At 39.8% G+C, this 16,318-nt stretch overlaps 1 protein-coding gene and 1 long non-coding RNA gene across 2 annotated transcripts; one reads left to right on the top strand and one right to left on the bottom strand.

The window, feature by feature from the left end:
• The first annotated feature begins 7,105 nt into the window (after positions 1–7,105).
• LOC121049256 lies at positions 7,106–13,829 on the top strand. Its single transcript, XR_005799519.1, has 3 exons — positions 7,106–7,288; positions 7,508–7,585; positions 13,509–13,829. It is a non-coding gene; the product is annotated as an uncharacterized LOC121049256 (long non-coding RNA).
• Positions 13,830–14,482: 653 nt separating this feature from the next.
• On the bottom strand, positions 14,483–15,575 carry LOC112202150. Its single transcript, XM_040505927.1, has one exon. The coding sequence runs from the start codon at positions 15,490–15,492 to the stop codon at positions 14,569–14,571; it is 924 nt and encodes a 307-aa protein (XP_040361861.1). The 5' UTR covers positions 15,493–15,575; the 3' UTR covers positions 14,483–14,568.
• Positions 15,576–16,318: the final 743 nt, after the last annotated feature.

Here is a 16,318-nt window from a genome sequence, read left to right on the forward strand (position 1 = left end):
ATACATTGCACCCAAAATAGCGTCCATCAGAGCAGTGCCATCAACACTCTTTGTCAAGAAATGCCTAACAACATCAACACCCGGAGCTTCTGTGGCAGATTTTTTCACACCTTGAACCTTCTTTTGGCTACCCAAGAACTGAATTTGCTTCTTTATGAAAACCTTTACCGTATCTGGATAACCAAACAACCACATCTGCAGTGCTGAGGAGTTGAGTGCAATTACATCACAAGAATCCCACAACTCAAGCTTGAAAGAACTTCTAAATTTAATCTTCATGGAGGTCAATCCAATCTCTTCCATATCATCTTCTTCATCCATGTTCCAGTAGAGAACAACTACGCACCCGTCAATTTTACTAATCACAAAACTATTACATTCAATGCCACTAGAGATACGCCCATGATCATTGTGGAAATCAAAGCATCCATTTCTAAGACTAATCATTGATGCCATTGTCCCTGCAAAGTACTCCATAAAAAGTTCATCTGTTAAGAGAGTACTACCTTTATCACGAACCTTCTTATCAAATCCAAAGAAGCATAGTTGCAGTACGTGGTAGCTAATCTTCTTTGAACCCTTAATGTAATGTGTAAGCCTTACACACAATGCATTAAAAACATTCACCACAGAACCTATACCAATATCCTTTTCATACCTACAACATTGATTCTCCAATTTGTTACCATCTAATACAGCAGCACTGCTTGTTGCTACTTTCAGAAGAGCTGCCAATGCAACAGAATCAAATAACTCTTTTACCTTGATTTTAGCTTCAAAGAATTCTAAATTTTGCTTCTTGGAGTTGACTGCCAAAACTACGATGTAGTCATCATCCTCCGAGGACGAATCAGAACCTGAGTGTTTGTCTACCAGGCCTCGCTTCTTCAGATCCTCATACCGGCAAGTGTATTCTTCATTGGTGTTCAAATTCGGAGTAATACTCTCTTTGGTTTCAGAGTCACTGTCTCCGTCGAAGTCGATTGACGGAGGCAAAGATGAGCCATCAGGGGCTTGTGTGGGAGTGTAGTGGGCCGCAGGGCTAAGTGATGACGAAGACTCCGTTGTAGCTGGAATTAATTTGGATGTTGATGACGGTGGAGAGCCAAGCTTCAGTGGAGTATCAACTAGGCTCGCCAGAGATTTCGACGAACCCCTTAACAACCGTAGCTCTTCCTTGAATTCAGATATGAAGGTATCCATCAAACTCTTCAAATATTTCTGCAACTCACAGAGCTTAGCATCTGTGTGTTCTTTGTGAACTTGTAATTCGCCGGAGCCTCGTGGTGGTGACGGTGGTTTACAGCCCCCTTAAGTTTGACCGTAGTCTCAGGTGTGAAAGGGGAGTAGTCTAAATCAACAATTGGGACCTCCAAATCACGAACCCGGTCGGGTTCCATTGGAATTGGACGAAGCTGAAGGTCAGTTTCCACCTGCTTTAGATCTGAAATAGGAGGTGGTTGCTCATGAGTGGAAGGTGAAGGAACAAACTGGTTCGTGGGGATGCAATAAGGCTGGGTAGGTGGGTAATGGTGATAGACCTCAGCTGGAGTTGGAGGATGTTGACATGGTGAATGGAAATTTCTCGGATGTTGCAGAGGCTGAGAAGTGGTGTAAAAGAGGTGATTAGGGGTTTGTGGTAGTGAATAAACAGAATGGGTCATATGAGAAAGGATTTGGGAAAAGGAGTGGGTGGAATCGACCATGCTACTAATTTGAGTGTGAAATTGAGGATTTTGGGTGAACGATTGTGATGGCGGTGATGGTGGGTAGTATTGCTGTGGTAGAATCTGTGGTGTATACGAATGCGAATAGAAAGAGAAACCAGTGTATGTACCAATAGTTTGAGCAGAACTGCCGTCCAACACCGCCGTTCTCGTCGGAGCAAAACCAGGTGAAACCCGATATTGCGCTGCCACAACAGACAGCTCCGATGGCCCTTGCCCATCGGCCCAATCGATGGGCTCTGATACCAATTGTTAGGATTCCCGGGATCCAACCAATGGTATGACATTGTGAAAGGAAACGGAGAGAAATTCTAGAGAAAACTAAGAAAATAGAAATGCAAATTTTCATTCATAGATCTGTTCTACAAGAAAGCCAGTAGATATAGAACTATTTAGGACACGTGTCGACCAACCAGTGATGACCCCTACCTAACATACTCCCAGCACAAGGACTAAATGGTGCACACCAATTAAACAAAACGCTGTGTTTCAATTGTAAATAAAATGACTCATAACACAACACCAATCTTCTTACCGATCTCGAGAGAATCATTGCATGTATATGAATAATGAATGAGACACTTTTAATGGAACAAGTGTTTCAAAGTACCTATGTGGATTTTTCTAAGCAAACAAGCAGAACATGAATTCTTGCGTCTAAGTCCCCAAACATGAACGCTCTTTTCTTCTGAATATATTGAGGAGAAAACAAATCCTCAATTGTCAAGATTTACCCTAATTGGACTCCTAATAGGAAAGGTTTTTCAATAAAAATATATCCAATTAAAATACCCAAATCCTAAAATGATTAGGACTTCAATAGCATGATTTTTACGGTCAGAAAAAATCTTTATAATATAACATCTAAAAACCAAAAGATACTTTCCAAAATCGGGCTCTCAAAAACATAGGGTTGACTATGACTGACTCAGGACATGTTGCAATGCCGTGCTTATGCATGAGAATATGAGATGCAATTACCCGAAATTCTCCGAGACCAGTTTTGATGAACTTTGTAGGATTCTTTTTCCAGCTTCTAAAGATGAAATGGGATAAGGTGCTTCACTTGCTTTTGTATGGGAATGCCAACACATAAAACGTACAAACTTTTGTACTTACATAGTAAATTTGTACCTTTTTTTTTTCACTTCTTATCATTTTAGACTTCCATAATTATATTCTCATTGTTTATTCAAGCTCGTCTTTTAGAGCATCTCTAGCTCACTCTCTTCTTTGACTCTTTAACTATTTAGAGAGCATGTTTAGTTTTCTATATATTTTAGTAACTACACCAGACTCCTAAGTGGCTCTCAAACATAACTTCTAGCTATCTCCCTTCTTAATATAGAGACCGACATGAGGCTCTCTATAATTTAAAACATTTTGTTTAAGTTATTTTATGTAATTTATTAATACATTTAAACTATTTAATCTTCATTTAAAATTCAAAATTAGCTAAAATAGAGAGCACTGATGCATGTGTATTTCTAAAATGGCTAGCTAAAAAGTCATTTTATCTATTTTGGCTAAAATTTAGCTCAAAAATAGCTAGTATTGCTAAAGATGCTCTTACAGCCATAAAACTACAATCATTGTACGTGGAATTAACCCATTTTACATGTTTACAGTTGAGTCCAAGTGTGTACTTATTACCTGAATAAGATTGGCGTGTATATATACAGAGGAATCACTCCGTCTTTGTCTATCTAGGGTCCTTTTTTTAGAGTACTTCTATATGGAAGCAAAGTCTACTAGGCCATGTTGAATACTTTACGTACAGGGTTTGAATACTTCAGAAGAACGTCCGTGAAGAGGGAAAAATGCGGACGGAACAACGTGTCAATCATTCGTTAGTTTACTTTCAAAACTGATATGCGGTTCCCCTACCCACTAAATAATTATCTTCGAAGAAACTCAGTCATTAGACATCAGACTTCTTCCATCCACAGAAATTGAACAATTGTCTATTAATATTGATGTAAAACTTTTATCAAGATTTCTTTTTTCTGTTGAATTAAATCACAAATTCACAATCAATTCAAGGAAACCTAGAAGTCTCAGACCATTTGAGAATCTAGTATATCTTTTTCATCACTTTGACCATTTGAAAGAGGAAAAACAAATCATGCCATTTTGATTCTCAGAAGCCACCAATCGTGATCAATGGCACATCCGACTCTTCTCAAGCGCACTGAAGCCACATCGCCGCCGCCTCACCTACACCCAACACTAGCGCGCGTTGATTCTATCACCTTGTCGAAACAGGTAGGAAAATTAACCTGGGTACCTGACCACTTTGTTATAATGGCTAATGGGATAATAAGTAGGTTAATATTCTAGCTTTGATTACTGTTTTTGTTAATTGAATGTTGAATGGTGTAAATTTTGACTGGGACAACGTCGAGGATTGGGGTATGCAGCAACACAATTTTTGAAAATATACCCATAAGATTTTGTTGGGCATGGTGTTTTCACTGGCAACGATGATGATTAGAGAGGATGAGAGGGTCAAAGGGGATGGGATTGTAAGAATGGTGGAGGGAAGGAAAGAGTGAAGTTAGAGTGGAGCTTGTGGCGGTGGCGGGTTTCTTTTGGGAATGGGAGATGAGCAGCAACATTAAAAAGTGCTATGGTGATGTATATTACTGAGGCCCTGCCCATTTCAAGATTTACACTTTCTATTCAATATGTTTCTGTTTCTGGATTTGGAGATTGGAGAGACAGAGAAGGATCGAGATTAGGAGCAAGATTCAGTCTTAGAAAACTATATTAGAGTTAGAGACACAGGAGGAGATGTGGGTGGAACCCACATGGAAATGAAGTTGATTGACTGGCTGACACGTGTTTGTCCGCATTTTTCCTTCTTCACGGACGTCCTCTTCAAATCCTTGCTATATATATATATATTTAAAAAAAAAAAAACAGAAACGTGAATACTTTTTCATTGATCATTGAAGTAAATATTACAAGAAGCCAGCCACAGACCTGAAACAAGCCCCCAAGTAATAATCTTACACTTCAGAGCATAGAACTCAAGGAGATTTAATTTTATTTTTGGGCTAAATACTGGTTACTACCTTGTGGTTTAGGTCCAAAATCAATTCAGTCCCTGGACTTCTAATTTCATCAAAAACACCCATGCACTTTCAATTTTGATCTAATAGGTCCAATTCGTTAATATTTTGTTATGGGTTCAAGTTATAGTTGGATTATTTGTTGAAAAACTACATATTTTTAACTGTAGGACTCACTCGTAAATTGACTAGAGGTGGCCTGCAGACACTACATCATAAAACATAGGTCATATATGAGCCACATTAACAAGTTAAATAACTCAATTGTCAGAAAACTAACAAATTGGACTTATTAGATCAAAATTTCAAGTGCAGGGGTGTTTTTGATGAAATTAGAAGTACATGGACTGAATTAATTTTGGACCCAAACCATAGGGTAGTAATATGTATTTAGCCCTTTATTTTTTTACTAGATTTGAAGTAAATCAAACAGAGTTACCATTGTTCATGTACATTGAAAATCTACATATATCTCCACTACTATAAATAGAGGTTTTAGATTTGGTGTTAAAAGCTTCACCAAGACATTCTAGATAATGTCAAAGACAATATCCATGACAAAGATAAAATTTCATATGTTTCTTTTTTTCTTTCAAAAGATAAAGAAAAAAAAAAACACAAAATCTCACACTAGTGAATACTTATTATTAACCTTTTTCAATCTGTTATGGTGGTACGTTTGTGTGAAAGAAATATTTTCATTATGCGGTTGAAACAGTGTTTTTTTTTCTTTTTATACATTGGAGAGCAAATTGTGTTTTTTTTTTAATAGAGCAAATTGTGGGAAAACATAGTTGAGTGTCTAGGCTAGTTTAGATAATTGGTGAAAGAGTGGCCCCACATTTGTCGGATTTTGAAATTCATCCAGTAAGTATTTTTGTCGATTAGAAACTTCCAATTTAAACTAAAACCAAATCGCGGCTTCCAAGAGTCGAACGCACGACCAATTTGATTCAGCAATTCACGCTCGGTTCATCTAATTAGGCGCGACCACCCACAAGGTTTCGAGTGTTTTCTAAGGAAAGGCCCAAATGAAATACTAGACAAACGAAACAGAGAAAAACCCAAATCTGCAGATTTAAGATTTGTTATCCTTACTTTGCAAGCTGAATATTGAAATCCATCTTATTTTTCGTCTTTTTTGTATAATTCAGGGTCTCCAAAAATTTGAACAGAGTCGAGGCGGCGGTTTGGAAATCCTAGCATTCATGGAGATTCAGCTCTAGATGACTAGATAGGAACATCTTAGTAATTTAGGAAAAGAATTGAGGGGATCATATAGAAATGAGCTCACTCTTTCTGAAACAGAGAGAAAAGAGAACAATAACAGTAAAATGTTGGCATCCTACACTCGATTTATTTATTGCTTGCAGGTACCTTATACGTAATGATAATAATGAAATATCTATGATTCATACATTACAAAATAGATTTTCCTCTTGAACGACATCAGGGAACTATAGATTTTCCTTGCCTGGAAAAGCTTTCCATTTATGCATGCCCCAAACTGGACGTGAATGTGACCAACTGGTGGTTTCAATTGCCAACTATAAAGAACTTTCCGTATTATGCATCCGCTATTGCAAAGGGGTTGTATATAGAAGTGTGGTTGACTTTCAGTTATTTGATTTGGAGATAACTGGCTGTGAGGAGCTGACATGTTCATTGCCGAATGAGGATGGATTTCTGCCAAACCTTATGTCACTTCGTCATTTGAGTATTGAAGGTAACTCACATCTTGTTCAATTGCATCACCTCAGCTTACTACAAGAGCTTCACATTGATAAGTGGCCAAGCCTAGTTTCTTTTCCATTGGCTAGTTTGCCACCTTCTCTTAAAGATATAAAGATTCGAGGTTGCGATTCTCTTACTTATTTTGCAAGATATCAGATACCGCCAAGTCTAAGGAGAATAAAGATAAATAGATGCCAAAATTTGAAATCATTGGTGGAGGATGAGGAGGCGATAGGGGGCTCTCTTCATCTTCTTCTCCTTGTTTGATTCAGGATGAGGAGTCCTGTCTCGAGTATTTGAGCATATGGAACTGTCCATCTTTGATATCTCTATCATCCAGAGTCAAGCTACCCAGGGTGCTTAAACACCTTCAGATACATACTTGCAGACAACTGGAGTCAATAGCTGATGCATTACATGATAACATTTCTCTCGAGTACATTCACATCTGGTATTGCTCAAATCTCCAATATTTACCAGAAGGTCTTTACCACCTCTCCAATCTTCAGAAGTTGAGTATTTACGGTTGTAGAAGTCTTGTTTCCTTCCCAACAGGAGGGTTCCCAAGAAGTCCTTCCAACTTGTGAGAGTTTGAGATCACCAGTTGTGAGAAATTGGAGGCCTTACCCAAAGGCATGCACAACAGCACAACCTCAACTCTCTTGAGATATTAAGGATCCCCATTTTCAGACATGTTTTCAGAGCTTGGTGCACTTCATTGCCGTTGTAGCTGCAGAAATCAATATTAATCAGGTACATTTGCTGAACTTCTTTGTATGTTGTGAATTGTGACAGCTGTTCCATCAGGGCAAATGCATTTACATTAATAAAACTTTATATTAATTTATTTTTGATGAATGCAGTAAAACCTTGTTACCTTCATGAGTTCTGCAAACTAGGACAGTATGTTACAACGACAACAGCTTGGAGGTCAATATTTGATTTGTTTCTACCTGATTGTGGGTTATAAAGGGTCAGGATTCAGGAGACTCAGCAGTCGATCAGGATTCAGACTCCCAAATGACAAAAAACAGAAGATATGTAGGGCAAGTGAGGATTAGTTCTTTCCTATCTCTCATTGCTGGTTGCATTTTTGCTACAAAATTTGAACTTTCTCCCGCATCATCTACTTAGATCCAGAGTACAGTGTTTCAACTGTTGGGAAAATTAATAGAATGGAAATAATAACTCCAACCACAATAGGATAATATGCAAAGAAAATAAAAGAGTAATGGAAAGAGAACACCAGATATAACGTGGTTCGGCAAGGTGCCTACGTCCACGGGGCAGCAACAACAAGAACTTCCACTATGATAAGATGGGTACAAGAGATACACAACTTCAAGAACACTACTTGAAGGAAACTCTCTCTCACACTTGTTTTGCTACCTAACAACTACAACACTCTCAACTTAGTGCGGACACTCTTCACTCTCTATTTGGATGAAGATGAGATTGGATTGGATGATTAGAATGAGCAAATGACCTCTCCTTATATAGGCTAAGGAGGAACCCTCTAGATGTCTTCATTAATGCTCCATTCAACTCTTCCAATGAATACTCCTTCATGAATCTTCCATATTCATGAATCCTTCAAGAAACTTGCATAGGAATGTGTAGAGACAATAACTATCTCTATGGGAGAACTCAAAAGTCACATGGTCTAGAATATTCAACAATCTCCCCCTCTAGACCATGGGTACCATGACTTCTCAATGGAAGTCCATCCCAGCAGCCTTAATGCAAAACTCCAGCTTCTGCTTGGGAACAACTTTAGTCAGCATATCTGAAATATTCTTGTTGGTGTGAATTTTCCTCAACTGGAAAAACTTCTTTGACACTGCATCTCGAATCCAATGATAACGATGATCAATGTGCTTAGTGCGAGGGTGATACACTGAATTTTTGCTCAAGTGAATAGCACTCTGACTATCACAATGCACCACATAATTTTCTTGCTTCACACCCAACTCTTGAACGAACCTTTGCAGCCATAACATTTCCTTGCCTGCTTCATTTGCTGCTATGTACTCAGATTCTGTGGTGAATAAGGCAACACACTTCTGTAACTTGGACTGCCATGACACAACTCCCCCAGAAAATGTAAATAAGTATCCAGAAGTGGACTTTCTATTATCAAGGTCTCCTGCCAAATCTGCATCTGTGAAACCTTCCAAGATCTGTCCTGATCCACCAAAACACAAACACAACTTTGAGGTGCCCCTCAAATATTTAAGTATCCACTTAACAGCTTCCCAATGCTCTCTGCCAGGGTTAGAAAGATATCTACTAACAACACCAACTGCATGTACAATATCTGGGCGAGTGCATACCATGGCATACATAAGACTACCAACAGCTGATGAATAAGGGGTACCTGTCATCTTGTCCTTCTCCACTTGTGTAGTTGGGCATAATAATCTGCTTAACTTGAAATGATTGCCTAGAGGTGATCTTACTGGCTTAGCTTCTTTCATGTTGAACCTTTCAAGCACCCGTTCAACATACCTCTCCTGTGACAGCCATAATTTCTTCGTTTGCCTGTCACGAGTAATCTCCATGCCCAAAATCTGCTTAGCTGGCCCTAAGTCTTTCATATCAAATGACGTTGATAAATCTGCTTTCATCTTGCGAATCATAGAAACATCTTGGCCCACTATCAACATATCATCAACATAGAGCAACAAAATTATGAAATTACCTCCAGTAAACCGCTGGATATACACATATGGATCTGCATCAGTTCTCTTGTACCCATGACCCACCATGAATAAGTCAATTTTCTTGTACCATTGCCTCGGCGCTTGCTTAAGCCCGTATAAACTTTTCTTCAACTTGCAAACCATGTGCTCCTTTCCCTCGACTTCAAAACCTTTCGGTTGCTCCATGTATATTTCTTCTTCCAAATCACCATGAAGAAATGCCGTTTTCACATCTAACTGTTCCACCTCAAGATCCATGCTAGCTGCCATGCCCAAAATAACTCTGATAGAAGTCATCTTGACAACTGGTGAGAAGATCTCATCAAAATCTACTCCTTCCTTCTGCTCAAAACCTTTCACAACCAAGCGAGCCTTGAACTTTGTCAACTGTTCATTCTCGTCTCTCTTCAACTTAAACACCCATTTATTTTTGAGTGCTTTTCTGCCTTTAGGAAGCTCCACCAACTCATAGGTGTCATTCTTCAATAAAGACTCCATTTCAGACTTCATTGCCAACATCCACTTATCACTGTCTGCATGAGTCTTTGCCTCCTCAAAGCATTCAGGCTCCCCATCATTGGTCAATAGAATGTATTTGGAATATGGATCATCTCCATCACTAGTGACCAAAATATACTGTGAAGAAGGATACTTGGTACTTGGCTTTGGCACTCTGTTGGATCTTCGAACCGGTACTTGGGCATTTTCTAACTGCTCCCCCTGAATAGGCTCCCCCTGATCATGATCCACCTGATCATTATCTTTAGGTTCTACTACTTCTGCTTCTACTTCTGTCATATCAGGAACATCTTCATTTACCATATCTTGAGTTTTGTCACTAGGTTCTTGTAGAAGCGGTGATGAATCGTAAATGAGGCGGTCTGCATTTTCTACTTCCTTTTTGTCAAAATCCGCAATGGTTTGACCTTCATGGAACACCACATCTCTGCTTCTGAATAATTTCTTGGTCTTTGGATTCCACAACCGGTAGCCCATCTCTTCATTGCCATACCCAAGAAAGATGCATGGCATGGCCTTGTCATCTAGCTTTGACCTTTGTTCCTTTGGCACATGTGCAAATGCTTTGCACCCAAACACCCTCAAGTGGGAATATGAAGCGCTTTTACCGGTCCACACGTCTTCGGGAGTCTCCAAACCCAACGGTACACATGGTGTTCGGTTGATAAGGTAACATGCGGTTGTCACTGCTTCACCCCAAAAATCCTTTGCTAGGCTGGCCGTCTTCAGCATGCTTCTCACTTTTTCTAGAATGGTGCGGTTCATCCTCTCTGCTACACCATTATGTTGTGGGGTGCCAGGAATTGTCTTCTTGTGTTTGATGCCATGCTTCGAACAATAATCTCTGAACTCGTTCGAAGTGTACTCTCCGCCATTGTCACTACGGATACTTTTAAGGGTTCTTCCTGTCTCCCTCTCCACCATGGCATGGAACTCCTTAAAAGTTTGGAACACCTGGTCTTTTGATTTCAACAAATAAATCCAAACCTTTCGTGAAGCATCATCAATATAAGTGACAAAATATTTATTATGACCTAGTGATTCAACTTCCATGGGGCCACATACATCTGAGTGTACTAGGTCTAATATATTTTCTTTCCTTGTAAATGTTCTTGTGAAACTAACTTTATGTTGCTTACCAAATAAACAATAATCACAAGGGTCAAGTGAGGTACCTTTGGCAAAGGGAATTAGAGACTTCTTTGCCAAAACTTGCAATCCCTTCTCACTTATGTGGCCTACCCGCTTGTGCCATAAACTTGGAGAAGAATCGTCTACAACATTCAACTCTCCTTTGCATATCTTGCCATATGTCTTGTAGAGAGTGCAACACATCTTCCCTCTAGCAACCACCAATGATCCCTTGGTAAGCCTCCATTTTTGATCACCTCCATGATGATGAAACCCTTCTCGATCAAGCACACCGGTTGACATCAAATTGAGACGTAGACCCGGAACATGTTTAACATCTTTTAACATAAGCTTGTTGCCCAAATCGGTCTCAAAATAAACATCTCCAATTCCTGAAATCTTGGAGTAGCCATCGTTGCCCATCTTCACAATCCCAAAGTCACCACCTTTGTATGTAGTGAAGTACTCCAAGTGTGGAGTAGCATGGAAAGAGGCTCCGGAATCAACGATCCATGCAACACCGGGACAATCATCAACATGTAGACATTCACCTTCAAGACAAAGGAACTCACACCCATCATGAGACACGGAAGCTGCAGTATTTTTCGTGTCGTCAGTCGGTTGATAAGTATTGCCATCTCGACCCTCCTTTGGATCCTTCTTCAACTTGTTGCAATTCTTCTTCATGTGGCCAAAAATACCACAATGATGGCATTTTCCATTGAATCTTGTCCTCGATCTGCTCACACTCCTTCCATGGCCTTTGGGACCTCTACTTTTGCTTCTTCCTCTATTCTCCGTCACAAAGACTTGGCTATTGTCTAAGCTTGAAGATTTTCTTCTGGTTTCTTCATTCAACATGTTACTTTTAACATTATCCATAGACAATACACCATTTGGAGCAGAATTACTTACAGTTACAACAAAGGTCTCCCAATTGTCTGGCAACGATCCCAATAGCAACAAGGCTTGCAACTCATCATCAATCTTCATGTCCATCGTGGTCAATTGATTGATTGTACTTTGGAAGTTGTTGAGGTGCTCGGTTACTCTAACACCATCTTTGTACTTCATGTTTACAAGCTCCTTGATTAGAAATGCTTTCTTGGCAGCGGTCTTCTTCTCAAACAAGGACTCCAGCTTCAACCACAATTCGTGTGCGTTGGTTTCATTTGAGACATGGTGGAATACACTATCATCCACCCATTCGCGGATATGACCGATGGCTTTGCGATTCATCTTCGTCCAATTTGCATCCGATGTCCCTTCTGGCTTGGCCTCCACTCCTTCAATTGGCTCATGCAAATCTTTGCAATAGAGAATATCCTCCATTCTCGGCTTCCATGTAATCCAATTTGAGTGGTTGAGTCGGATCATGGTACTCCTTGAGCCTTCCATTCTAATGCCCCCCACGAACCTGGGGCTCTGATACCACTGTTGGGAAAAGTAATAGAATGGAAATTGTTGAGAATATACACATCCCACATGGGAAAAATGGGACATTGCCTATGGGTTTATAAGGGTTTGAGCCACTCCATCCATTGCCAATTGGTTTTGGATGTGAACCCTAGATTACTTTATCATGGTATCAGAGCCAGGTTACCCACGTGTGCATGCTTCATGGCCACACGGGCTCCACGTCACCCAAAGTTGTCCACGTGTATGGCTTGAAAATTCGCCACACGTGCGGGGGCGTGTTGAGAATATACACATCCCACATGGGAAAAATGGGACCTTGCCTATGGGTTTATAAGGGTTTGGGCCACTCCATCCATTGCCAATTGATTTTGGATGTGAACCCCAGATTACTTTATCATGGTATCAGAGCCAGGTTACCCACGTGTGCATGCTTCATGGCCACACGGGCTCCACGTCACCCAAAGTTGTCCACGTGTATGGCTTGAAAATTCGCCACACGTGCGGGGGCGTGTTGAGAATATACACATCCCACATGGGAAAAATGGGACTTTGCCTATGGGTTTATAAGGGTTTGGGCCACTCCATCCATTGCCAATTGGTTTTGGATGTGAACCCCAGATTACTTTATCAGAAATAATAACTCCAACCACAATAGGATAATATGCAAAGAAAATAAAAGAGTAATGGAAAGAGAACACCAGATATAACGTGGTTCGGCAAGGTGCCTACGTCCACGGGGCAGCAACAACAAGAACTTCCACTATGATAAGATGGGTACAAGAGATACACAACTTCAAGAACACTACTTGAAGGAAACTCTCTCTCACACTTGTTTTGCTACCTAACAACTACAACACTCTCAACTTAGAGCGGACACTCTTCACTCTCTATTTGGATGAAGATGAGATTGGATTGGATGATTAGAATGAGCAAATGACCTCTCCTTATATAGGCTAAGGAGGAACCCTCTAGATGTCTTCATTAATGCTCCATTCAACTCTTCCAATGAATACTCCTTCATGAATCTTCCATATTCATGAATCCTTCAAGAAACTTGCATAGGAATGTGTAGAGACAATAACTATCTCTATGGGAGAACTCAAAAGTCACATGGTCTAGAATATTCAACATCAACAGCATATGACTTGATATCGTTGAAGTTAGTTTGAAAATGTTTTGATGTATTTAGCTTTTCATTGTAGACCCTTGGAGGAGTAAAGCAGCATGTATGTAAGAGAAATTGTCTTTCTAATGGAGCCTTCTGATGGCGAAACTGCCGTGGAATATATTGAGTTGCTCTTCAAGATGTCAATTCAGAAAATGCTGGCATCTCCTTGATTGTGCAGGAATTTCTGTGTACAACTTGAAAGCTATTTACTAGAGAAGTGGGCAATGTTGAGTCTTTAAGCAGCCTGCATACTAGCGTTTGACATGGATTCTACCTTCACATGCTTATAGAGCTATGATGGAATTTTTGGGGAAGTACCAAAAATGCTGGTCCAACCGTTATCGGTCATAAGCTGCTAGTTCATCAAATACAATTTGCTTTTATGAACTCTTGAATTTCTTATTGTTATCTAGGCTTGGTAGTGCTGAAGGAAATAGTGGATCAATGAATGCAACTAAGATATTTTGGATAGTCTTCTGCGGTTTCACAAAACCAGGGGGAGGAGAGACCGATGTATATATGGATGATAAACATGATGTTACATGCTTTTCATTACTAAAGAAACACCATATGTTTTTTTACTGTCTTTTTTATTTTACTTTTCTGGACTTATCCAAAGTGATGCTTTTGACTGGAGAATCAAAACATTCCATCATTTATTACATAAAGACGGACGTACGCTTGAGTTCTTGGGTTATAATCGGTATTGCCTTCTTTTGTGAAGGACACAACTTGATCTCAAATATGTTCCGGAACAGCTCTGCCAATGTTCTCAGATATATTCAATCCACTTCTCAACTGTGTTTTGTGCATTCCTTTTGGACTACGTTTTGCTGTACACTGCCTAAACAGTTCTTACAAGAATTTAATAAGACGATCCAAATATGTGAAGCTTTTCCTAGTAAAGTAATCACCAAAGCTTTGCCAGTTCCAAAGGCATCAGAGTCCCAAATTTGCTAGCAAAGTGAAGAAACATTAAAATTGAAATGCCAAGTAGCCAAAAGCATCTAGACAATATGCAATGTCAATCTCCATATGATTTATAGATTCATAACAATCCTATCACAAGTGATGAAAACAATCTCATACAAAAATCAAGTCAACTTGTAAGCAAGCTGGAACAAAACTCCAGCAGACAAACCAGCAATACACAAGACAGACACCCCACGAACCCGAATGAAGAAAACATTTAAATTCTTAGCAACCTGAAGAGCAAGAGTCAGAATCTGCAGCCTACCTTGCTCCTCCATCTTCTTAAAGAAGTAGATTGGCTTCAGAGACTGCCTCAACATGAACGCCAAAGAGAAGGGAAACCCGAATGCCAAAAAGCTCTGAATTGATACTTCGGGTATTGGCGAAGACCGAGTCATGTATGAAATGTAAGCTCCAAGGCCGAGCTGAACCAAACCCAGAACAGCCACAGTCCTGCTCAGACTATACATGTTCTTGGCCATCACTTCAAGGACTGTTCGGGTCTCATTGCCCAAATCAGAGAGGTCTCGCTCCACAGTCGGTCCTTCGATTTCTTGGTGCTTGAAATTCGGGTTTTGACTTGGGTACTGACTTGGGTTTTGGGGTTTCTCAGGTTCTGATGAACCGGAGGTTGAAAGAAATCTGGGTCTATTACCCGACGGCCATTTAATTCTGGGAGTGCTCAATTGGGTAAAACCAAGATTGAAATTGTTGGGTTCTGGATCGAAAACCCTTTGGTGCGTCGAAGAAGACAAAGATGGATCAAAGGCTAAGGCTTTAGTGGATTTTTCATTGAAGGGTTTTGGATTTGGTGCTGTTCTTTTGTAGTGTTTGAAAATGGAGTTGGGGTTTGAAGTAGATGTGAAAGGGTTTGAAGGTGTTTGTGAGAAAGTGGAATTGGACAAGTGAGTGAAGGGTTTAGGGGTAGGGTTTTGGAGATTTTGGGTGATGAAGTAGGTGGAGGATATGGAGGAGAGTGATGAACAAGAGTGAAAGGGTCTTACGAGCTTTGAGCTGAATCTGCGAGAGATCAAGGCGGCAGCCATTTTTGAAGAACCGAAAATTGAGAGAGATGAGTTGACAAGGTTATTTTGGTTTGATTGATACAGAGTATGTTGGAGAGTTGTTAATAACTGGTGAGACTTTATATGACCCACAAATGAAGAGGCCCGGCCCAAATCAAATCAATAACCCACATTGACCTCTATGTGATGCTGCAAGAGCAGAAGAGTAAAACAAAAGTTGAAACAGAAGCGGCTTGCAAGAAAGCTAACATCTGAAACAACAAGGTATGACTTTCAATTCATACATACTTCCTTTCCGTGATTCTTTCATTCACATTTCAAAAGTTCATCCTTTTGTCATTTCTGGGTTTTCCTTTATCAGGTCATTTACAATCTTGTAGCATTTTATAGATAGTTGTTTCAGTTTCACCCTGATCAAACAGTATTTTTTTTCTTTGTAGTATATATTGTTGTAAATGGGTAGTTGGGAACTTGGGATGGTACTTATCTGCTAAATGAGGTCCCTCAAAATTAGTTCAATGATTTTCATTAACTGCAAAAAATAGTAGAACACTTCCATCCTTTCAGTGTTAATTAAAGAGTAACATTGTTACGATTGGAAGATGCTACAGATACTCAGACAACCCCTTATTTTCTTTTGGCCGTAATCCGCTTCTTGTTGCAAAGACAAGGGGTGAATGCTGCTCCAATCTCCCACTCGCATTTCCATTGTTTTGGCACCGTTTTATCATTGAAAGTTTGAAACTCTTAGTCTCTCGCCAAATTCCTGAATCTATAAATAATATGCCAATGTTGTGTTCAAGTCCAAGAAACTTGCAGCTGTGTGTTGTGAACAACTTGCCTCGGG

Source organism: Rosa chinensis, chromosome 1, assembly GCF_002994745.2.
Source record: "Rosa chinensis cultivar Old Blush chromosome 1, RchiOBHm-V2, whole genome shotgun sequence".
NCBI classification, from domain to species: domain Eukaryota; kingdom Viridiplantae; phylum Streptophyta; class Magnoliopsida; order Rosales; family Rosaceae; genus Rosa; species Rosa chinensis.